At 41.5% G+C, this 26,014-nt stretch overlaps 1 protein-coding gene across 5 annotated transcripts in view; it reads right to left on the bottom strand.

Annotated features, from left to right (window-relative positions):
* The window catches only part of CEP112 (centrosomal protein 112), a 213,968-nt gene that overhangs the window by 70,178 nt on the left and 117,776 nt on the right, over positions 1–26,014 (bottom strand). For all 5 annotated transcript variants that reach the window (XR_013982675.1, XM_080994465.1, XM_080994463.1 and 2 more), the window contains one exon: positions 25–255. Coding sequence is in view for 4 of the 5 variants with exons in the window: in XM_080994465.1 (XP_080850591.1) it covers positions 25–255 (231 nt within the window). In the remaining variant the exon portion in view is untranslated. The remainder of the gene's footprint in view (positions 1–24; positions 256–26,014) is intronic.

Below are 26,014 nucleotides of genomic sequence, written 5' to 3'. Positions count from 1 at the left end.
GTCAGGTACTGTTTTCGTGCTTACCTTTTCGAGCGCCATCTCCATTTCTGTGGCATTAGACTTTTGCAGATCCAGAATCATCTTTTCTGACTCAACTTTCAGCTTGTTCATGGCAGCCTCATGGTCCCGAAGAGTTTTTTGTTTTTCTTCTTCTCTAAGAAGGCTAAGTTCAACTAGCTGCTGTTTTCTCTGTGTATTCACTTGAATGAGATCTTCTCGCAGTGTGTGGATCTGGGCTTCCATATCAGAGATGATCTTTAAAATAGTAATGATAGTAGAAGTTACTTTTTATGTTTAGTTTTTCTACTAAAAACCAAGACATGAGATTACCATTTTGAGTAGAGAACTACCACATCATAGGTGTGAAAGCATTTCCCTAAATTATTGGGAAGTAGAGTGTATGAAGGTATGTATATGTGCTGTTAAAATGCATCCAAAGTATAAAGTCTGGCACACAATGCAGACAAGTTTTGTGCTCACATTAAAGCTCCCTATTCAAGACTGTAATCCATAAAGCCGCGAATTAAAAGTAGGTTTGCTGCAAGCATAATATTCCATAATATTTCAGGAAACCAGGAAACAAGATTCTCTCACATCCTGATCCATGCATTCCACTAGGGAAAAAGTTGCATTTATTTCAGTGGGACTTATTTCCAAGAAAAAGCATGCTCAAGATTGTAGACTGTGGGCCTACTCTTGAGACAATCGAGGGAAAACTGGAAAATGCTATGCTGAAAATCACGTGCTAGCAAAGAATTCTTATTTTTATACCTTATAACAACTTATAGCAAATGTTACCAACTCTGAGGCTTCCAAAAACAACAACAGAAGGATCTGTGCCTTTGGATTGCACAAATACTGCATATCATAAACTCACGAACTTGTTTATAAATAGTATCTAGTCACACCTGTTGCAAATTAAAAATAAATTAACGCACATGTACTGAGAAATGGAGAGGGTTTTTTTTAAAAAAAAATCAGTTGCATTTGTTTATTTACTGTATTTTTCCATGTATAAGACTAGGTTTTTCCCCTAAAAAATAATGTCCAAAAATACACGTCTTATACATGGGGGTGTCTTATAGATGGAAAAATACGATATTTCTTGCCATTCTACTGCATTTGCAGTTAAAAAACAATAAAAACCAAACAGTAAAAAAAGAGAAAGGTGCAACAGATAAAAATAATCTTAAAAAATTCAGGGGCAGTTGCAAAGGTCTATTTAATCCAGCAAGTACAGTGCCTGCAACTGTAGGGTGGGGAGCACTTTAACCTCCCAGAGTAGGGAGCTACAAAAGCTACACACAACCACAGAGAAGGCCCTCTCCCACATACTAACCAGTGACATCTGGACTCAAAAACAAGCCTACCCAGTAGAATTTAGGGCAAGGAAGGCTGCTTTGGGATGAGATTGTGAACTGCTGACTGTGGGTACTGTATTCAAGTCTGAAGAACTTCCAGATGGAGAGTTATAATCATGCACTCACTCATGTGAATCATCATATCCATCAACACTCAATCAGAAGTAGTTCGTAAAACACACTTGGTTCAATATACATTAAGAGGCAGTGGTGTAGCGTGGGTTGCCAGTGCCCAGGGCCGTGCAGAGGGTGGGAGTGAGGGATAGAAACCGATGGAATATGTGCATTCAACTGCCTAATGGTGTTTGCGTCACCCAGGAAATCACAGCCACAGAGATAAGAAGAGTCATTCAATTGCCTGGAGAGGTCACTTCCTGGTTCGCATGGAGAAGCTGTTTTCAACCAAGCCCAGCAATGGAAGCTTACAGCTGTATTGAGGCAGCATTGGATGCTGAAATTTTGTGCCCCCTAACAATTTTGCACTCGGGACAACTGTCCCCGTGACCCCCTACACTATGCTACTATTAAGAGGTCTCTATATATCTCAAGAAAGACAGGAGTGCCTGGCATGCTCTGGTCCATGGGGTCACGAAGAGTCGGAAACGACTAAGCAATAACAACAAATATATCTCAAGATTCAATTGATAAAAGAAATGGTTTAGTATGCAATTCACATACATAATTGCAGCTTTTTACCTTCCCTCGCTTACAGAGCTTGGCAATGTGGACTAGAAGGAGCAAACATTATAGCTACGTGGTTACTTGGCAGTTGGGGAGTGGGGACCACAAGCACGCATAAATGAGAGATAAACAGCAGCAGCAAATAGCTATCCATTGCAATTAACGTATTTCATAGTGCACAGCACAAATAATCTGAAAAAAAGTTGTTTCACTTTATTAAATCATTTCAGGTATGTAAGTTTCTAAACCTTCTATGGCTTACTTGTCAAAACACATCACTTGAGTTGCCATTAAAACAAACAAACAAACAAATAAATAAATAAATAAATGATTGAGTAGTAGTTGACAAGAATCAAGGACAAGAACAACCAACAATCGAGGACAAAATAGCAGGTGCTATTTTTAAATGTGTTGCGTTCAATATGGCAAAACTAAATTTCAATGGAATGTCAACGATTTGTAAGAATAGTCAGTTTTGCACAAATATTACAGAGCTACTCAACAACACATTATATTTTGGGGGGAGATCTTAAGGGACTGTAGGGGTTAAAAGTAATGGTAATGGCAGCAGGTTCGTATCTGGTTTTATCCTAATAATAATAATAATAATAATAATAATTTATTATTTATACCCCGGCCATCTGCCTGGGTTTCCCCAGCCACTCTGGGTGAAGGACGGGTATGAAATCTTATAAACAAAACAGGTGCCAGTGGTGTTATTAAAAAAGCAAAACAGTGAGGAATACTAAAACATCCTTTAAAACAACAACATCTCCCCAAAGTCTGCCCTCCAACTGGGTTTCAATACCCAAAGGGAGATCAGCTAGAAGAAAATCACCGTAGGTGGGAACATACCATGCCCCTCGCTGCACACCCCCCTTTATCTTCAAAATTAGATTGAAAACCTGCTGTTTTTCCTCTGCACTTGGGGAAGATCCAGTTTGATCTGCTAGAACTGCTGTAGTCTCATCTAGTTTGACCCATTCAGGTTGTAACTTCTCCCTCAGCACATAATGGCTTTTTCTGGGTTTGGCTAACCTTCTTTCTTTCTTTCTTAAATTGCTAAATGTGCCCCCCCTCCCCAAAATCTATAAATTCCACTAAGCTTTGCATAACATATTGTCTAATTATTTCTAACTTTCGTCTATTATGTGTTGAGCTCCTTTAGAAGATAACAGCTTGTCTGAGAAGGAAGAGAGAACAAAGTGAATGAAGATAATGTGATACATACAAGAATTGCTACTCCATTGTTCTTTTAGTGATTGAATAATTTCTGGTAGTTTCCCCCCAGATTTTTTCCACTCAAATATTTGCATTTTGTAACAGTAAAGCAAAAATGTTCTTCTTTATAATAAGTTGCCTCATTCTTATGCATACACCGCTTTAAACAAGAATATTTTTTACCGAACAGCTTATGTATGAGAATGTGCTTAATGGCAAAGCAAACACTGAAATTCACAGGGGCCTGCATACGAAATATGTTTTCAACCTAGAAAATATGTACGTTTTTGAACTGTAAATCCCAGTTTTGTAATAAGAGAGTTTCATCCACATAAATGCCACTGCTATCCAAAGGGATATAGGGAATCAGTTTCGAATTGATTCTTAAGTCTTAAATACTACCAAGATTTTGCATTGCCAAAAGGAGAAATAGGCTTACTATGTACCATTAAAGTGAAATTACCTATTAGTATTCAGATTCTACAGCTAGTATTTGGAAGGGAACCCTATAACAAGATTGCTTTTAAAAACACATTCTCAGTAGCCTACAGTGTCAGCTGTCGCTTTATGATCTCTGCGCTGCTCTTCTCTAAGTACTTCTTTCCCAAATGTCTGCCAAGCCAAATTTATATTCCGTAGCATCTGAATAAATTAGGTTTTGTTTTCTTCCACAGTATTTGACAACTATGGTTGTGGTCTTCAGACTTGTCAACAGTACATAAGCCCTAGACGTTCTAGAGGAGTGTAAGTTGGAATTGCACTTTGAAGGTTTATGGGATGGGGGAAAGGAATGAATTAGTACACGGTAGTAATGTCAACCTAATAATAATAAATTCTTCAGTTGTAACAGCACAAATAGTGGCTTGCACTGTCACAGCAAAATATCATCAGATGCCTAGATAATTTCTGTTTCAGTAGAGGTGAATGGTATGATAATGCCTACTGGGGCACTGCAGTGAGGAAAGGTGGGTTTTTAACCAATAGGGCAGCTATGCTACTTCCAAAGTCACGTCAGGCTAATAACCTGCTGCAACTAGTCATGCCATCATGTTGATAGAAGACCTCTAGACTTGGCTCTTTGGTGCTATGAAAGCAGAAATATGAGTAATATAAAAATGTCTTTTGTAAAATCATTACAGCCTAAAGCAAAAACTGAACATTAACTCGGCAAATGACTCTTAGTTGAATGAGGAAATGTAAAATGGGAGAAGATAAATGGCTATTATTGTGAGAAGATTATCACTTTAAAGTCCAGGCGTAGAGTGAGAAAGGCTTACACTGACAAGAATGTGCCTGTGATCTGATTTTCATAAAGCTATGCTCTCTGGAAATTAAAAATGGCAATAATTTTTTTTTTGAACCACTAAGACAGAGAGCCTTACACATCAGATAACACAGACTGAGGGTCACCAACTTTTTGGGGTCCATGGGAACATTTCAAGATTTGAGAAATGGTCATATGCACACCCACTTAATCAACATTATTTATTTATTTAATCTTATTTATATCCCACCTTTTCCCCCAAACAGAGACTTAAGGCAGCTCACAAAAATTAAAACTAATACAGATAAAACACACATATCTAAAACAAGGATACCAGTTTTTTTTCAATGACTCCGGGGATACTTTTCAACTTCCTACTAAATAGATGGATTTCGTCAGGGGACTGATTTGTAAATCCGGGGACCGTCCCCAGGAAATGGGGACGTCTGGTAACCTTATTCTAAAATCATATGGAAGTCTGTTTTTTAAATTACTGTGCATGGAATTAAAACAATGCAAAATATAGATAAGAGGAATAATAGTACCGTATTTTGCGCCCCATAGGACGTACCGGCCCATAAGGCGCACCTAGTTTTTTGGGGGGGAAATAAAGAAAAAAAATTTTATTTCCCCCCCCCCGGCGCGGGGCTGGGTCGGAGGAAGCCCGAGCTTCCCCTGACCCCAGCCCCCAGAACAGGCTGCTCTGCACAAGCCGTGGGAGCCCTCCCGCGGCTTGGGCGGAGCTACCCGAAGCCCCGGCGCGACTGCTGAGCAGTCGGGTGGCGCTGTGGGTTAAACCACAGAGCCTAGGACTTGCCGATCAGAAGGTCGGCAGTTCAAATCCCCACGACGGAGTGAGCTCACGTTGCTCAGTCCCTGTTCCTGCCAACCTAGCAGTTTGAAAGCACCTCAAAGTGCAAGTAGATAAATAGGTACCGCTCCGGCGGGAAGGTAAATGGCGTTTCCGTGTGCTGCTCTGGTTTCGCCACAGGTGGCTTAGTCATGCTGGCCACATGACCCAGAAGTTGTATGCCAGCTTCCTTGGCCAATAAAGCGAGATGAGTGCCGCAACCCCAGAGTCGGCTACGACTGCACCTAAAGGTCAGGGGTCCCTTTACCTTTAATATGTTTTAAAGAAGTCCGAGTCACTTTACATTTTTGAGGCACAACAATTGTGCCAAAACAGAAGAGTAGCCACCACCAACTTTTGCTGTCTGGGCATGATGGGAGCTGTAATCTGAAGGGCATTAGATTGGCGAAGGCTGGAGAAAAGAATATAATAACTGAGTCCACAGTGTTACCCAGCGCAAATATGTTTAGGGAAGTTTTTAATATTTAATGCTGTTTCGTTTTTAACACTTGATTGGAAGCCGCCCAGAGTGGCTGGGGAAACTCAGCCAGATGGGCGGGGTATAAAAAAATAAATAAATAAATAATTATTATTATTATTATTTGAAGGGTTTCTCTAACTAGGCCCCAAGTCAATGGGGAGCCTCAGAATCAAATGGCACATTATGTTAATAGAGTTTTCAACTGACTTGCTGAAAAGTGGCCCTGCCTCTTTAGAAAAGCAATGCCACAGGGCACCCTGAGCCAGACCAAGACTATGGATCAGGTAAAGGAGGGTTAAACCCTTCCTCCAGGACAGTTTTCTCTTGGAAAATTACTTGCAAAGCTATTTGCCCCTGAAGGAACTCCTGCAGGGGCAAATAGCAGCTTGGGAGATTATTCCCTCATGCAATAGTTCCAATTTGGATCCAGCTGCTGCTTTTTCTAAAGAAAGACATGACACTTGTTAAGGCCTTTCTTCGTGTGCCCCTTCCACAAGAGGTTTGGAGGGTGGTAACAAGAGAACGAGCCTTTTCTGCAGTGGCCCCTGTTTTGTGGGATGCTGTCCCCAGGGAGGTTCGGCTGGTACCTTCATTATACACCTTTAGGCACCAGGCAAAAAGGTTCCTCTTCAACCAGGCCTTCGGCTGATTATCATCCTATACCCTTTTAAATGTGTTGTGGGAGGGGTGAGGGGTTCTTGGTTTTTGTTCTTGCTTTTATTATGGAATTTAAGCTTTTTATCTTGTATTTTTATGTATTTTTATCTTGTATTTTATGATATCTAGGGATGAAGAACAGTATACTAAATAAATAAATACCTACATATTTGTTTTCTGTGTGGGTTTATCCCCCTATACTTGATTTTGCACACACACACATGAAATGTACGGCCAGTTCTAAGTGTATTAGTTAAAAAAACAACAACCCTATTTACACAACATGTTGTTTGATCCTCATTGTCCACTTTGACATTTCTGTGAAGTGGTTTGCAGTTAAAGTCATTTGCATCTAACTGACTAGAACAAATTAAAGCCAAGTCAAAAGAGCCTTCAAAGTCAGATTATGGTTCCTTGTATTAGTTTCATTGCTGTATACATATAACGTGCTTGACAGTAGTGTCAATTTGATCTTCATCCATCCTGGCTTGAAACATTTTGCTGGGATAAACTGGCACCACGAGTTTAGAGCATTGCAAACACCTTTGGGAGGGCTCAGCACAAACCCTCAAGGAAGGCAATTTTCTGTTCCTTTCTGGCAAAACTATAATCAAATCATCATGATGGTAATTTAGAGCCATTCTCCAACTGAGTAGGTGGTGGCTGATCAACTCCATATATTTCTGAATGAGACTAAATTTCTAGGCCAACTTCAGTTGTTCTGCAGGGCTGGTAGTGGAACTCAAATCACATTAGAAGATAAGCTAAAAGCGAATATAGATGAAATAGAAGTATGTTAGTGAGATCATCTGGTCTAGATAGGGGTCACACCCCTTGAAAGATCAGGATGACAGACCGGACACAGTTTTTGATCAGTACTTCTCAATGGACAAGTCTGAAATGTGGCAAAGAGGACTTTCCTAATCTGCCTCAAATGTATTCTCTTTTGCAGGCTAGGACAAACTATTTCGTATTCCTGGGGTAAGGCACCACCTAGCAGAATATTGGCACGATTTGGCAACAGAACAGGCTACTTGCAGGAGAACAGGACCATGGTCAGCTCCTTATGGCGTATTGGTGACTGGTTACAGGAGAACTCAGGGCAGCAAGCTATGAATATTGCTCTAGCCAGCAAATGTCTGAAATGTGAGCTTTCATAGCTGTGTAGCTAAGGGGTTGTCCCTTGCTCTGCCTCATCTGAGAGTATATATACTGAGTTAAAGAGACGACACCCTATTGCTCAGGCATAGGTTCTGGTGGGGCTCTTGCTATCCCTGTCTGAAGGGTGGAAGGGACCTGGAAGAAAACAAGTGAGCCTGGGCTGAGGAGCATTGGCCCCTTATGCTGGCCCTTGCCCCACCCCCAGCTAGCTGCCCATAGGCCTGCTGAGATGGGGGCAGGGCAATGGCTCCCTGGAACAAAGGTGGGTGGCTCACCTGTACCAGGAGGTTGTGCGGTGTCACAAACCCTGCCCACCCAAGGGAGGGGGTGAGCAGAAATTGCCTTCTTGCATCCTCAGTGTCAGAGAAGGAGTGCAGGGCTACCTCCTCATGTTAAGGAGATACTGGTAAAGCTAAAACCTGGTTCCTCTCCCATAGGAATGCCCAGCAATCTTTCTAGGGCTTTCTTCAAACATGATGCCATCAGGATCCACATCTCAGACTGTCGAAATCTCAAAATGAATATTACAAATGTGCTCTCTTTGGAGCTGAAACATTCCTGGGAAATGTTAAAGAGGCATAGGCAATGAAAGCTTATTACAAAATGTGTCAGGCATCATCATACATGGCCATCCTCTGAGAATAATGTTCAGGCTTCGTGTTCCTCTTTTGGGGTCCTTCCCCTATAAGCTGCAGTGATTGCCAATTACCGTATTTATTGCTCTGTAAGACACACTTTTCCCCTCCTAAAAAGGGGAGATGTGTGTGCGTCTTATGGAGCGAATGCAGGCGGGAGGCTCTGCTCAGCGCTTCCTTTAAAGAGCCACGTGGTGCGTGTGTGCGGTTCTTGGGGGCTTTTCCCCGAGGAGGGAGAAGGGCTGCCCTTCTCCCTCCTTGGGGAAAAGCCCCCGAGAGCCGCACACACACTCCACACGCTCTTTAAAGTGAGCATGACTCTTGGGGGAGCCTTAGCCGTGCGCAGCCTCTCCCAGGCAGGGGGATGAAGGCTCCCCTTGCCCAGGAGAGGCTGCACGTGGCTATCCCATAAGCCAGAACAGCAAGAGGCTATCCCAGAAGCCAGATCCCTCTTGCTGTTCTGGCTTCTGGGATTCAGAATATTTTTTTTCCTTGTTTTCCTCCTCCAAAAACAAGGTGCATCTTATGGTCTGGTGCATCTTATAGAGCGAAAAACACGGTAGGTTCCAAACCCAATTCAAAGAGCTGAAATGTTTGCTTCTCAGTCCTAAATGATCTCAGACTAGTGTATCTTAGAATAGTATGGTTCCTGTGTGCACCAAACAAGATTAAATCAAGTGCATCTCACTATACAAACATTTGGATTTCACTTCCTTCTATCACAAACACCACTGGCAAGAAGATAAAAAGTTATTTGTCAAATACAATGCATTAAGAAGTCTATATACAGACTTGCAACGCAAAAGAGGGCCAAATGTAACACACAATAATTGCTGATTTTCTCAGTCTAGGAAATGTGAAGGGGAGACTTATATCCACAAAAACGTGGGTTCTTATGCTAAGGAAGTGTCTGACACACATCTACTGTGAGTTTGGAGATTTATATCTCTGTTCATATGGAATCCCTGCTAGGAATACTTTGACTAGATCATGCCCTAGTTTATTTTCATTTAAATAATTAAAAAAATATGTTAGGCAGAGGATTATTTAATGTGTCAACAGCGCTATGATCTCTCAAGAATGCTTAAGGTTTTTAGATTAAAGGAAGATGAAATATAGCACACAGGCAAGTGAAATTGTGGATTTGACTTTAACATTTGTTTGGTGCTTCTTGAAGTTGTGTCTAACGTTATAAAGTCTAAATCAGCTCCATCATAACTCTGACTGAGGTTGTCAAAAGTTGAAAGATTAGATGGTAAATGGAGTTGCATATTTTCCTTTTAAAATGTAGCTTACAAATCCAACTGATAGAAGGTTAAATACTTAGACATTTACGCTGTCCCAGTATTTCTAGTTTCTTTCACCTTTGCAAGCATCTCTGACAGATCCTTAAAAAATTGTCTACTAGGAGTAAGGTGTTATGTTGCTAACTTGCATATGTCCTCCATTAATTTTAACAGCAGTAATCTGCTTACAAATGTCAAAGCTCTCCTGTAAGATACATTACAAGTGACAGCTTTGAAATTTTGCATACGCTGAAATCTGTTTTGCTATCTGTTGTGAATCTATTGGAGGCACATCCTCAACTTGTAAAACAGCTGCTTTCATTTCAAGTTTTATGGGTTTAGAGGTATATATTTAATTGCTGTATTATCACAAATCACTCTGGAAATATTGTTTGATGAAAGGTAGAATATAAAATATTTTAAATAAATGCAATTCGTATACTAAGATAAATAAACTCCTGCAAATGATGCAGTGAAAACTGAGAACTTTTCAAGGCCCATTGATTTCCGTGAAATAATTAAGCCGGTCCATAAGTTTATTTGTGTCCACATAATAACAAAAGATTCTCCTATAGTTTTTAAATCAGACAAATTACAATCCAATTGGCTGCATTTTACAACTATCACAACCTTTGAAGGCTTTGAAAGGAGTGTGGTGTTTGCCCTCCTAAATGGGTCATAAGGAAAGGGTTAAATGAGTGTGAAGTGATTGGCCAGTGGGAACCCAAGGGGAGGAGTTAGAGTTGGAGTTGTTGGGAAGTCAGTTGGAAGTTGGAGAAGGAAGAGGGAGGATAAGCCTGTGGGTTGGTCTAGTTGTGATGTGAGAGAAACTGTTAGGAGTGGTCAGATAGACAGTTGGGATAATCAGTTAGAAGTTATTAGGAAGGTATAGGCTGATATAGAAACTAAGGATAAAAAACTGACAAGAAAAATTATCTGAAACCATGAACTTGTTCATGCTCATAAAATAAACTTGATTATTTGTTTTAATGTTAACAACTGTCTGGACTCAGTGTGTACCCGAGAGAAACGGGTTGGTGGCAGCAGAGAAGTGATCATAGTGGTGGCACAGGGATCAATAGACTGCCAAACGTCCGGGGACCCTGTGTGATCACCACAAGGAGATTCAACAAATTTGTGGCGAATAAATCCATCAATGGTACCTAGATATGATGGTTATGTACGGCCCCCAGAAACAGAGGCAGTATGCTTCTGAATACCAGTTGGTGGGAATCCCAAATGTCTTGCTTGTTGGCTTGCCATAGGCATCTGGTTGGCCACTGTGGGAACAGAATACCAGACAAGATACACCTCTGGTCTGACTGAGCAGCACTCTTCTGATGTCATTAAAGTTGAAGAAGGAAATGGTATAGTAAAAACGGTTGTCTGAGATGGTTGTATTTCAATGTCTGGGAGATAGGCCAGTTGCCATTTTAACGTGTGAATGCAAGGGGTACTCCTGGACCTACCATTGTCATTGGTGAGGCAGATGGCCTTAATAGCTAGTAACTCCTTTTACTAAATTTGGCCATTGTTGGACATGAACGGCATGGCCAGAGTGATAACCCAAAGGCTGGATTACTGCAGTGCATTCTATGTGGGACCTCCTTCAAGACAGGTCTGTAAGCTGCAGCTGATACAGGATGTAGCAGCTACCGACAGCTTGTAACACCTTTGCTGATACAGTGGTACCTCGGGTTAAATACTTAATTCGTTCCGGAGGTCCCTACTTAACCTGAAACTGTTCTTAACCTGAAGCACCACTTTAGCTAATGGGGTCTCCTGCTGCCGCCGTGCCGCCAGAGCACGATTTCTGTTCTCATCCTGAAGCAAAGTTCTTAACCTGAAGCACTATTTCTGGGTTAGCGGAGTCTGTAACCTGAAGCGTATGTAACCCGAGGTACCACTGTATAACTGCATGGACTGCCAATGTGCTATCTGGCCATGGTTTTCCTAGTGTTGCCGCTCCCCTCCAAGCTCATTCAGAGCAGCGCCTTTCAATGTTGCAGCACATGCCCTTTGGAATTCCCTCCTTGTTGAGTTTAGGTAGCAGAGACAATAGGTTTCTGGTGCATGCTCAACACATTATTGTGCTTATGTAGGTGGTTTCAGACATACGAGCTGAACCATGTATCTTTATGAAGTGAATTTTATGCTTTGTTGTGGCTTTGATTACAGTCATACCTTGGGTTAAAGTCGCTTTAGGTTGAGCGTTTTCAGGTTACGCTCCGTGGAGACCCGGAAGTAACGGAACGTGTTACTTCCAGGTTTCGCTGCTCGCGCATGCGCAGACACTCAAAATGACGTCACGCGCATGCACAGAAGTGGCGAATTGCGACCCGTGCATGCGCAGATGCGGGTTGCATTCTGCTCAGGATGCGAACGGGGCTCCGGTACGGATCCCGTTCGCATCCAGAGGTACCACTGTATTGGCTCTCCAGATGCCGTTATGCTTCAACTCCCATTATCCCTGACCACTGTCAATGCTGGTGCCTAGGAATGAAAGGAGTTGGGATCACCCACATATTGAGGGCTGCGGGTTCCCCATTTTTTATTTCAGCTTGCAATTTTGCCAGCACAACAAACAGTTGCTGTAAGTCACTGACCACAGAAATGTTTGATATCTATTTTTAACTGCAAATTTTTGTGTTCTGACTAAAGCCAAGAATTCTGAGCACTGCTAATAATTAAAGTTAACATGGTTGATTAGTACTCCCTATTTTGTGTGTGTGCACAAAGTGATTACACATTAGTTTGCAGCAGGAAAAAAAAAAAAACAGCAGCCCTCTACCATCACAGGATAGTTTTGTTCATATTTTCCCACAGGCTGTATATCAAAAATAATTATGTATAATGTATCAGTTCTCAAGAAACATGTAATGGCCAGCTGCCAAGTGTCCTTTCTTTTCCTCTCAGCATGACTTAAATTGAAATGCAGGATCCAGTCCCCTCTCACCAAACCAGTATAAACTAAACTGTTGAATTTTCTCCCCTCAGAGGCGTGTCTGGCACCTTCACTATACAGCTTTTGGCAAATGCTGCAGAGGCACCTATTTACCCCGGTGTGTTTTGGGGGGAACTACCCTATTCCTGTGATTTGTTATAAAAGTTTTTATATTGAATTTTAAACTGCGGCAACCTGCCCTGAGATATGATGGCGAAGAGTGGGCAAAAAATTTAACAACATCCTTTGCCCTTTTAAAATGTGGGGATTTGGGGGGAAGCTATTGGGTTGTTGTTTTTGTGGTTTTATATTTTGATTTTATTCAATGAACTGCCCCGAGACCTCTGGGTGTAGGGCGGAATATTAATTCAGTAAACAACAACAATCTGCCCCTACTGGATATGAAACAAAAGGCAACTACACATAGCATTGATTGTTGGTAGGGCCTTGGATTAATCAATTTAACTGACTAAAATAGTACTCATGATTAATCAGGGTGTAGATACACAGGCGTTTATAAATTTTGCATAGGGAAACACTATATATGGAGGCATTCCCATTCCCTCTCTCAAATAGGAGAGAATGCCTCTTCAAATATTATTGATTCAGAACTGTTCTTTTTATTCAAATGCAAATTTAGTTCAGTACTCAACTAAGATTACCTTAATCAAGGGACAAATCTAACTGTAAGCACTGGCGGAAACAGTGCTAACTCTTTCTGCTTTAAGTATATGCTGATGAGACCATGAGACAAGTTGCCCTGCCACTGATGTTCACCACCATCATTTTATCAACAAAGTTTGTCTGAACTGACACTGTGGTTAACTTTAACTATGTTTAGCTTTAAAATGCACAACTTCAAACCATGGTTTCTGAAACTGTGTTGCTGAAACTAACCACAGTTAATCGGAGTTCTTGGTTCAGATAACACAGCAAGTTGTGGCTGATCAAAAGCAGAAGCTGGCAGTGGCTCTCGGAGTTTGATGGGTTTATGTGGATGCTAGGGGTGAACTTGGGAACTTCTATATATAAAGTAGGTGTTCTGTGACTGAGCTACTGCTCTTCCCTTAACACGTGAAGCTCTGCAGGTGCTGGATCAGTGTGGTAGCTGTAATGTGTTAGACCAGGGATGTCCAACAGCGAGTTGTTGGTTAATCTCAATTTCGACATTTTCCTCCCTAAAAAAAGCTCAACAACTGAACACCCTCCCCCCCCCAAAAAGGGTAGATCACTGCCAGTTTTTTATTCTGTGAGTAGACTGCAGTCTCTTGGGAGTTGGACATCCCTGTGTTAGACGATAGCTAATAAACTGAAACTGAATCCCACCAAGATGGAGGAGCTGTGGATTGCTGGTTGTCAGACCTGGGAAACACCCGCCTATTCTTGACAACACTCAACTATTCCTGGATCAGGTACGTAGTCTAGGGATACACCTTGATTTGACCTTGTCATTGGAGACTCAGATGCTCCTGGTGGCATGGGGTGCCTTTTTCTAGCAATGTCTGGTTTGACAGCTACAGCCATTTCTGGACAGCGATAGCTTGAACACAGTGCCTCCACACTCTAGTAACCTCCCATTCAGAGTACTGCAATTTGTCCATGCAAAGCTACCCTTGAATACACTCTAGGACAGGGGTCAGCAAACTTTTTCAGCAGGGGGCCGATCCACTGTCCCCCAGACCTTGTGGGGGCAGACTATTTTTTTTGGGGGGGTGAACGAATTCCTATGCCCCACAAACAACCCAGAGATGCATTTTAAATAAAAGGGCACATTCTACTCAGGTAAAAACACGCTGATTCCCAGACCATCCGCAGGCAGGATTTAGAAGGCGATTGGGCTGGATCCGGCCCCCAGGCCTTAGTTTGCCTACCCATGCCCTAGGAGTCTAGGTATTGCAGCAGCTATCACAAAAAACAGCAGCTGAAGTATTAACAGGCATCTCTGCACAAAATACCATATTTTTCCGTATATAAGACTAGGTTTCCCCCCCTAAAAATAATGTCCAAAATTTGGGGGCGTCTTAGACACGGATAAATCTCTCCCCATTTTCTTAAATCAGAGGCCACCAAAATAGGGGGCGTCTTATATATGGGGCATCTTATAGACGGAAAAATACGGTATGTAACACTGGTCCATAATAATTCACACTGGCTGCCTTTTGTCACTGGGCCCACTTCAAAGTGTCAGTTGATTTGCAAAGCCCTGAACAGCTCAGGACTTGGGTTTTCTGAAATAACACCTACTGATTGTTCTGCCCAAGCTTTTAAGTTTGGCTGGGGAGGCCTTCCTCAGCAAGGGTACCTCAGTTGTGGAATACAGCTCCCCTAAAGTTCAGCTGGTGCCTCCTTTGTCCCTCTTTCAGCACTAGCTGAAAACAGTTCTCTTCTACTATGGTGACCTGGCCGTAGATCACTTTGATGAGAACCAGGCTATAAATACCATTAATAATCACAGTGGCTTTCAGCAATGTCAAATTGCATGTGATGAATACTATTTCCCTCCACCCATCCCAAACTATGGGTGATATTCAGTAAGTTTTGCTCGGAACAGAGCTACTGAGATTGGGGGACCTAATTTATGCTCATAAATTTCAATGCATTTAGTCTGAGTAAAACCTAGAAGACCTAGGTGGTTTTTAACTGTCATTCAAGCTGAACCTGGTATCAGTGATGGTTTCCCTATAAAATCCTATGAAATTCTACTACAGAGACAGAATACACAATGGTTGACTGGAAAGCCAACTCCAGTGTCAGTTCTGGAACTGCTGTCCTGAAGGTGTAAGCTATATTGTGCAGCACTCACAGGTACCTGTATGAAGAATGAAATGAACAGCAATATGCCTTGTACAGCATTGTAATAAGCAAGCTGATGAAAACAAATATGACATTGAATGTGTCATTGAAAGAGATGATATTCACAATGACCTTTATGATTAAAATACTGGAGAAAATGTACTTCAGCTTGGCAGTTTTCATGATTTGTGAATGAAGGTATGGTAGCTACATATTGACTTAATAAAAGTACACGTTTTCTTTCATTTTCCTCTCTCTGACTTTTATTTCACGTAGAAGAGGTCCCCACCCACCCAAGTAAAAGCTACTCATTACTGACAGCCATCATGGCTAATAATTTTACTAAGGTTATAGGCTATGAAAGAAATGTAATCCCTCAAGATGGTACCAACTACCCCGCTTTAAGGCTCACATAATTGGAAGGAATTGTGCTGACAGATGAAGAGAGGGAGGAGTATTGTTTTACACCGAGAAAGTTACCTCAATAGGGATATGATCAATCACTGATCAGTGTCGGATAACAGGCTAAGTAAGGAACATTTTGGTGTATACTTTGCAGAGGGCAGATCACATCTTGGACTCTAGGAACTATGTTAACTGTAAGTGAAATCTTTTTTTAAAAAAATCATTGCATTATTTACAGACCTTGAACAGTCTGTTCTTCATCTTTGCCATGATGCTCCCAAAATTATTTCAATATGTTATGGGTCTTTTTTGGGACGACGTGAGCATTTTGGAGCCAAACTGGACAAAAGGTGTGAAATTTATAGCCCCAAACTGGATACAGTGGTACCTCAGGTTACATACGCTTCAGGTTACATACGCTTCAGGTTACAGACTCCGCTAACCCAGAAATAGTACCTCAGGTTAAGAACTTTGCTTCAGGATGAGAACAGAAATCGTGCTCCGACGGCGCAGCAGCAGCAGGAGGTCCCATTAGCTAAAGTGATGCCTCAGGTTAAGAACAGTTTCAGTTTAAGTACGGACCTCCGGAATGAATTAAGTATTTAACCTGAGGTACCACTGTATTACACATTTTGGTTATTCTATTTATTGCTTTTGTATGAAGGCTACTAAATACCAACAGACGTGGTGATTTTGCTAGATTCGTAGCCTATCAAATAAAGATAGCTCAGTTGGTTAGAGCATGGTGCTGATAACCCCAAGGTCACAGGTTTGATCCCCATATGGGACAGCTGCATATTCCTGCATTGTAGAGGGATGGACTAGATGATCCTCAGGGTCCCTTCTAACTCTACCATTCTATGATTCTATTCACCCAAGATAGTAACAACCACACTTTCTGGCCCACAAACTATTACAAGATAGACCATTTGCTTTAAAATCTTGCCTATCCATAACCTCTATTCCAATTCTGAATGCACTCCTTGGTGAATACTATCTTGACCTTGTGCTTGTTACCTATCAGTTCTTCAATTAGTCCTAAAACATCATCCTTAGAATTGACAATTAAGTAGTATGAGTCACAAGGGCTTCATAGCAATCACCTGAGAGTTTTTAACTCAAATCTGAATCAATTATCTTATAATGGCCGGAGATCAGAGAAAAGCAAAGCAAAATCTCTGGAGTTGAGATTATGCCAAGAACATGTTTAATCTCTAATAATGATGAGCTCTGACACATTCACCTACAGACCTTCAGATATGGTACCATGTCACTTTAGGTTTGGTACCATGAATTCTGTGTACAGCCCTTACCCATCTAATTTTTGTAAATGTTTATTCACTAAACATATTCCTTCATCTATAGAGATCAGAAACACTGCTGAGTATCTTTTTCAGATAAGAAATTCCAGAGTAAGTAAAAAAAAAAAGTATTATAAAGCAACGAACCATATTTATTTATTTTTTAAAAAAGTCTTCTGATCTCCTCATAATCATACATAATTACAGCTTTAATGAAGGCAGCTGTTATGAGGGAAGAGCAATAATTTTCATGACTGAAAGATGTTCAAACCGAAAATTCAACAAGACAAGTGATGCTGCAAATATAAATTACACATCGTTGGTTAATGCTATGTATTATTTTACTGCAGGAGGATGCCAAGGGAATAATTCTTATTCAAATAAAGTGAGTGTTCAAATCTGATTCTGGGACAGTTTTGGAAAAGATGCTATATCCGTCAAGAGCAGTTGCACAAGCATCAGGTGATGCTGGTACTAATTAATTGGCAGCTTTTTCTCCCTGTCGTCTTCTCTGAATCTCAAATGATGAAACTGCTTGTTCCTTTTATTGAACCAGCTTGGCCTAGACTAGCTTGTCCCGCAGTGACATGTATATTGAATACAAATCAGACAGCATAGCTTTAAATCTGTGTTGCAGCTCTCATTTCCAATTCGAGAACTGTACTATAATCATAAGCTTCTAGTGGATGAAAGGAAATCACTGCTCTGAATATTAGCTAATGCCACATTTGCAAGTCCTGAAAAGATCTGTGCTGTTTTTTAAAAAATAGATCATTTCTCGTGAACCTATATATATGAATTGCTTTGTACTGCTCGACTGATAGAAGCAATGCCTGTGCTGGGATTAAACCCTTTTCATCATAAAGCCTCATCTGGTTCGGAGTCCAAGTCCATCAAACCTTTTCCCTTTAAAGTCCCGCCTTTGATTCGACATCAATTTATTCAAACCGCAGCTGGGTGGCTGAAAACGAAAGGACAGCATCATTTAAACCAACCATGTTCCCAACTTGAAAGAAGGGCTATAATTAAAAAAATGGGCATAAAAGAATGGAAATGGGATAATATTTTTTAATGGTAGTTCAAAGGCTGACAGATGTCAAAGCCTTTGAAGATGTCAGTACAGTGAGCAAGAAGTTGCCATTAAATAGTTTGCCTGAGAGGTGAAGCAGCTTTTTAATGACTGAAAAAGCCCTTGCAGACACATCCTTCTGTTTTTAATTTGTCAGAGTTTCTGCTGTATTTTCTGAATAATGACATATGATTATAACTGCATAGCATACATATTTTTATAGTAGGTTAAATGAATACTTTATTTCACATTCTCACAAAGCTAGATAAGAACTTTGCCCACAGAGAGCCCACACTATTTAGATTCCTTCACATATTTATGGTAAATTTGATGGGACTGGCCAAAGACAAGAGTTATTGTGCGTTGCATGCTTTGTTCTTTAAATGGTGCGAGAACTAGAGCTCTCCCAATTTGCATGCATCCACTGATGATCAGACTGACTTATGCCCTTCTTGGGGGTGATGACTGGCTTACGCCATCATCGACAATGAGTCCCTTTATAATTAGCTGATGGGCAAAGATGTCAAAACAAAGTAATGCTTTATTGAGGGCAGGGTGGGGATCCATGTTGTAACCCAAATATATGAAAACAACAGAACCTTTAGAACACAATTTTCTAAGAAAAAACAGACTTGCAGATTAAGCCACAATGTGCTCCATATCAATAGAGAGGAAGCAGTAACATTATCCACAACCTACAAATATGCACAAATTACACAATCAATTCATAAAATCTTAGTCACTGCCACAAAAGCAGCTCTGCACATCAATATACAAAAGAGGTACATGCTTCTAAGGATACTGTGCCAGCTTTAACATTATTTTTACATGATATATCCTTGTACATACTGCAAATAGCTGGCACAATCTGCATTTCATTTCAGATTCTGTATTAGATTTCTGTTCTCAGGTTTCTTCAGGTGGAAATTAGTAAACCCCTCCGACCCCTCCAATCTCCTTCACATCATTTGGACACAGTGAAAATTTCTCTCATCCTCATTATTATTAGGAAGCTTTCTTCCCCATCATAAAAAGTAGGCTTAAAAAGCTATCTGCGTGCATACTCTGCGCTACATTACAAAAAATAAATAGAATTATCCCAAAGACTAGTCTACTATCCCACGAAGAAGAACCTATGTATGGGAAACGTAAGGAGTAGTATTCTGCACTTCTTAAAACAAAACAAAAGAGAAAGAGATACTCCTCCCAACACCCCCCCCCAAATATGTTCTAACTTGCCATAAAAGACAGGACACACTAAGGGCACTTCTCTTGCTTGTTTATATACCCCACTCTGTCCATTTCTTTGTCTCTCAAACCCATCATGAGAAAACAAGGCCTGCTGCATACACTCCTTGTACAGCAGAGGGAGCTGATTCCTGCCAGTGTGACCTCACAATACTCAACATGCAAGCCTTTCTTTCCCAACAAGTACCCTGCAAGGAGACCCATGGGATTAATTCATATACATACGCACACATTCACTGCAGGGGGCCAAACCAGATGACCCCACAGGTCCCTTCCAACTCTCTACAATTCTCTGCTTCTAGAGGTGTGGGATTGCCTTGTGAGGAAGCGGTTCCTGGGATGCTAGTATGTGTCAAGGGGGTCTGAGAGTGGGAGAGGGAAATTCTGAACATTCCATCCCCATACTTCAAGCTGCAAGAGGGAAAATGAGTCTCTTCTCTTCATGCTTTCCATACCCCCTTTCTACTAGCCAAGAAAGTAGGAGTTTGTATAACTTCTTGGACTGACGATTGGGGCTCAGCTGTCCAGCTATGACAATAGGCTGCCACTTATGTACTCTACCTTCCCGACTGAAGTACAGAGTGTTTGAGGACTGGGACATTCGCAGGGAAACCAAAATACTTGTTTACAAAGCTATTGTACTACCAACCTTACTGTATGCTTGTGAAACATGGACCACTTATAAACGCCATCTCGAACTCCTTGAAAGATTCCATCAACAGTGTCTCAGAAAACTTTTACACATCACTTGGGAAGACAGGCAAACTAATATCAGTGTACTAGAAGAAGCAAAGATCACCAGTGTTGAAGCAATGATTCTTCAACATCAACTTCGTTGGACTGGTCATGTTCTGTGGATGCCTGATGATCGTCTCCCAAAGCAACTACTCTATTCTGAACTTAAAAATGGAAAGCGTAATGCTGGTGGTCAACAAAAGAGGTTTAAAGACTGACTCAAGGCAAATCTTTAAAAATGTGGTATAAACACTGAAAACTGGGAAACACTGGCCTGCGAGCGCTCCAGTTGGAGAACAGGCTTTACCAAAGGTGTCATGGGCTTTGAAGACACTCGAACTCAGGACGCAAGGGAGAAACATGCTAAGAGGAAGACACGCTTGGCAAATCCACACTGTAATCAGTTCTCGCCCAGAAACCAATGTCCCCACTGTGGAAGGACGTGTGGATCCAGAATTGGCCTCCACAGTCACTTACGGACTCATTGTTAAAACTGTGTTTATGGAAGACAATCTTACTCGGCTATGAGTGATCACCAAAGAAGAAAGAAGAACTCTATCTTCCTGGTTCTGTAGTGGAGAAGCAAATAAAATGCCTTTTATATAGTTGACGCAATTACCATAATGTTTCGTGGGAAGACTTATATTTACTAAACTAAACTATACAAACAAGGTGGAATCACAACTCACAAAAAAAAAACACCACTGAGCTAAACCAGAAAGTTTCAGCCTAAACCAGAAAGTTTCGTCTATGTAGAAAATGGGAATTGTAATGACCAACCTCTTAGGTTGTTATGACAAAAGAAACGGTGATTACAAAAAGCACTTGACATTAAAACTGCTACAGGCATCATAAATAAACATCCTTATTTATAGTAAGTTACAGGGGACACCAACTATTTATCTATGTAGACCTTGTTATTAAAGTAAGTTTTACATGCCACAGATCATCCTGTTTGTTTATTTTATTAATACATTTATATACTGCTTTGTTTTCATTTCTAAGCGGTGTACATCAAAACAATACACAGACAATTGGACAATAAAACAAAAATAATTTAGCATAAAATCAAACGCTACCTTAAAATGTCTTCTGCAGCAAGAAAGCATCAGCCACATGCCTGAAATTCAGCAAGGAGGGTGCCTATATAATCTCACTTGGGAGGCTTGGGCAGCTTGTAATATTTAAGCACCAGGAATCTGAGCCCTGGGGTACCACCAACAGAGATTCCTCCACATATTCCTCTCCCTCAGGCGGGGATAGAGATTGGGCAGTCTTTAAGATATCCTGGATCCATGTTGTTAAGCGCCTTGTGAATTATTACAAGAACCTTGAATCTGACCCAGTAACATATAGGCAACCAGTGCAAGGTTTTAAGCACTGGAGCTTCTGTAGCCTCACAGAAAGTGCATTAGAAAAATCAAATGTTAAGTTTACCAATACATGAATCACTGCATCCAGGCTACCCCTGCCTAAGACTGGCCGTAGTCGGCTCACTACCTGTAACAGTTAAAAGGCACTCCTAGCCACTTGACTCCTAGTGTCAAGTGACAAAGATGAATCCAGAAACACACCTAAACTATTATTTCAGAAGAAGAGTAACCCCATCCAAAACAAGCAATGACCTATCTTCCGGACAATGGAACCACCCACCCACCATGCCTCTGTCTTCCCATTGCTCAAACCATCACTCCATAATTATATCCAGAGAAGGTTTGAGACCATGCTCAGCCTTTTCTGACTCAGATGCTATGGAGAAACAGCTGACTATCAGCAGAGTATCTCATTGTTTTTGTTCCAAAACTCCTAATAACTACGCCCCAGTGGTTTCATATAGTTGTTTAACAGGACTGTGCTCTGTGGCACACCATAGCACAAGGACCGTGGGTCCAAGACACAATCCCCCAATGCTGTTCTCTAGACACGGCCATGTAGGAAGGAATAAGAACCAGTGCAAAACACTGCCCCCAGTTCCCATCCCACAGAGCTGGTCCAAGATACCATGGTCAGGTGTATCAAAAGCTGCCAACAGGTCAGGAAGCCGGAGTAGAGATGCATTCCCTCTCTGTCCTGCTCTCAACACATCAGGGTGACCAAAGCTGATTCAGTCCCTAAACCATGCCTGAACCTGGATTGAAATGAATCCAGATAGAATCCAGATCAAGAAACTCCTGCAACTGCTCCGCCATCACTCTCTGCACCACTATGCCCAAGAATGCGGCTTGGCAGTATTTACTGTAAACCACAGAGTTCATAACGGGCTTCTTCATTACCGCTTAAGGGCTGCAGGCTCCATTCCACTGAATAGAACCATGTTCACCATACCCTGGACCCACCCACCCACCCAGTCAATCAGTCAGTCCTACCACACAAACTGGCTTTGACCAGCCAGGATGGACAGGGGTCAAGAAAGCAAGAAGTTGGTCACATCATTACCCTGTCTACACCATCAAGACACATAAACCAAAATTAATTCCACAAAATATGGGAAGGTGCTGCATTGGACAACTCAACTGGACTTGCAAAAACTGCTGTGTCTAAGGCACTATAGGGTTGAGCAACATTATTCTTGAAGCCCCATGCAAACTGCTCTCAACATGCTATGAGGGCCATTCACCATCTGGTAGGCAGAACTGTGTGACCTAACAGGTGTCAAGGGCAGACCATCTGAATTGGTCCCCCACCACTGCAGGGCAAGGTTGCAGACAATAGTCCAAACTTCCCTTGAAGTGGTCAGACCATGACAAGAGGGTTACACTCAGCCCGCCTATATGCAGATCCTACATTTGCACCAGTCACTGCACGTTGTTCCAAGCTCATAACTTAATCACAAGCTGCATCTGCCAAAGTGCAAAGAGAAGGGAGAAATACTGAACAGAGGAGTAGCCTCAAGAAGGATGAATAAGCAACATGTCAATGTAAGAGATCATAATCTGGATCAGCCAATTGACAGTTTGTGTTTGGTTGGCTGATGCTGAGTGGACCTTTCCACAAAATGCATCATATATATCTGATTAAAATAGATTAATGGTCAAAACCTGTAACTGTACAAAGGACAAAGTAGTCTTTCAACAATTAAAAGTTTTCCGGAAGCAAAAGAAAAAGAAAAAAAGAAAGAAAGGAAAATAATAAACACCAGGTGAACACTATAAATATAGCACATTTTCAGTTATACGTGATATGCAAAGCCCACAAATTTATATTGTACCATTATCTATCATATTGTATTTCCATTGTTATTCTGTTTACACTTAACTTCTGCCTGTTATTCATTTCCTACCAAATACACAGAAATGGGCGGCATCAAAATACTTGTGAGAAGATGTCACTTTATATATTTCTGCCTGAAGCTTCCAAGAACAACCTTTATTCAAAACAATGGAGTGAGAAAACCAGTGATTCACAATCTACACACAATAAAACACAATGTCTTAGCTGAAACTGGAATTCATCTTAGCAAACCAAAATCTGATTTCAAGACACAATTATGATAAGCATATAGTGGGATGCTTAACACTTGGGCTTCCAGCCAAGAAGTCCTTTCTATTTTGTACCTCCCCGTCTGTTACAAATAAGGAACGCGCTTTCTAGTCCGACTACAAGTCAAGCTTCCCGGAACTCCCTATTTGAAATGTTAATCACTCTGTTACTACACATTAGTTACCCTGCTCTGGTTAATGAGGCAATTCCTGACTAGGATGACCCAGAGTGGATAATATGATGATCTTCCTGCTTATCTCTATAGTAGCATGGGGAATGAGAAACATTCACAAGCATCTTTTTGGCTTCTCACAAACTCTGCTTATGAGATATTGATTGGTCCAAGTCCTTCTTTTTCTCATCCTAAATGCCTCAAGCTTAAAAAGAGATGAGATAGGAAGCATTCACCCTTCCTCCAAATGATCACACAGCACACTATACAGTGGTACCTCGGGTTACATATGCTTCAGGTTGGTACATACGCTTCAGGTTACACACTCCACTAACCCAGAAATAGTGCTTCAGGTTAAGAACTTTGCTTCAGGATAAGAACAGAAATCGGGCTCCGGCGGTGCAGCAGCAGGAGGAGGCCCCATTAGCTAAAGTGGGCTTCAGGTTAAGAAGAGTTTCAGGTTAAGAACGGACCTCCAGAACAAATTAAGTACTTAACCCGAGTTACCACTGTACTCTACTAAATAAACAAAAACATCTGGCCTGCTTAACCTCCATTTTTGTCAGAACGAAACAATTGGACATTAACCACCAGACCTCCAAAAATCCATTTCCTAGAGACAATAGTCCTAGATCCCAGGTGAGGTAGGATGACAAACACTGAAGAGAGTTCTCCCCTGAGCTTCCCACAAGTTGCAGAAAATGAAGGGCAAGCACGCTAACTTATGCTGAGCTTTACAACAGCAGATCTGTCTGATCTAAAGCTCAGTGTGCTCCAATACCTCTCTTCTCCTGTACGAAAGAGGAGAGAGTGGTTCTCTCTGGAGGCTGCCTACTCCAAAGCTCAACACAACAGACAAAAGCAACATAACAAACTCATGCTGCTGCTCTCTAGTCCAAAGCTTAGTGTGGTATGAGAAACCTCTGCCCCTGTGGCAAGCACAAAGAATGGCAGCCTACTAGGAAAAGCCAAAATATGTGAACTCCTGGTCAAACATTGCCACCAGATAGTGTAGAACAGATGAAAATATATCAACCAAATAAATTTAAGTTTACAATGTCTTTGATAAGTTCAGTTTCTCCATCGCCCTTTGCATATTGACTTATTTTAAGTACCACAAAAAGTCTTCTCAAATTTAAAGTAATTGAGGTATGAACAGTGTCTGTAATTTGGGCCAAACTGAGTTGAAAGATCCAAAAAATGACTCAGTACTTCAAAGGAAGAGCTATAGTGTTCTTGTATTCCCCTTACCCCCAAGCTAACTTGCTACCTGAATTTCAGGAATCTGAAAGGCATGCTGCTTTAAAGACATGCTATGAAACCAACGGCTATTTTATCATCTTAAAAAAATCTACAAAAAATGTTAAAACACTGACAGCTTTTCAGGCACTCCCTGTTTCTGAAAGAGTGAATTACTTTGATTTTGAAAACAAAGAAATGACAGTCATGTGTTCTAAATAAATTGACCTATACAGAATAGGGTAGCAAGCTTTAAATAACAAATGTTAGCCATATTATTTTAGGTGAATCTATTTGAAATAATCTGCTGTTCAACAAGTACAGTGGTACCTCGAGTTAAGTACTTCATTCGTTCAGGAGGTCCATTCTTAACCTGAAACTGTTCTTAACCTGAAGCACCACTTTAGCTAATGGGGCCTCCTGCTGCTGCCGCACCGCCGGAGCACAATTTCTGTTCTCATCCTGAAGCAAAGTTCTTAACCCGAGGTACTATTTCTGGGTTAGCGGAGTCTGTAACCTGAAGCGTATGTAACATGAAGTGTCTGTAACCCAAGGTACCACTGTATTAGAAAATGACATGGAGAGGCTGCTGCAAAAGGAAACCTAAGTTCTTTCCCTTACGACAGAGGTTTTCAACCTTTTTGGGTTCACAGCATCCTTGACCAAACACATTCTTCTTTCAGCACCCCTGTGGGGCTCAGGAACCCAGTTATGTCACCACTTGCCTACAGAGCCAGCAGCCCCTCACCTCTTTTAGAATACCCTCCCTTGTGGAGTGTTCCCTCAGCCTCCTCTCTTCTTCTCTCCTCTCCCCTTTCCTTGGGAGTCCTCCAGGCAGCCACTGCTACCACCCCTGGTCTCTGAGCTGCACACCCCGCGCCAAAGAGAGGTGCCTCCTCACACTGCCCCACAGGGCCCTGGGAAGCACCCCCTGGCCAGCCCCAGAGGCACCATTTGCCTGGGGAGCTTGTAGCCAGGGCTGCTGCAACAAACAGCAGTGGAAGCCTCTGGGAGGCAAAGACGTGGGAGGG

The sequence above is a fragment of the Podarcis pityusensis genome, assembly GCF_964106645.2.
Source record: "Podarcis pityusensis genome assembly, chromosome: 2".
Taxonomy (NCBI): Eukaryota; Metazoa; Chordata; class Lepidosauria; order Squamata; family Lacertidae; genus Podarcis; species Podarcis pityusensis.
This window is presented reverse-complemented; position numbering and strand designations above follow the sequence as displayed.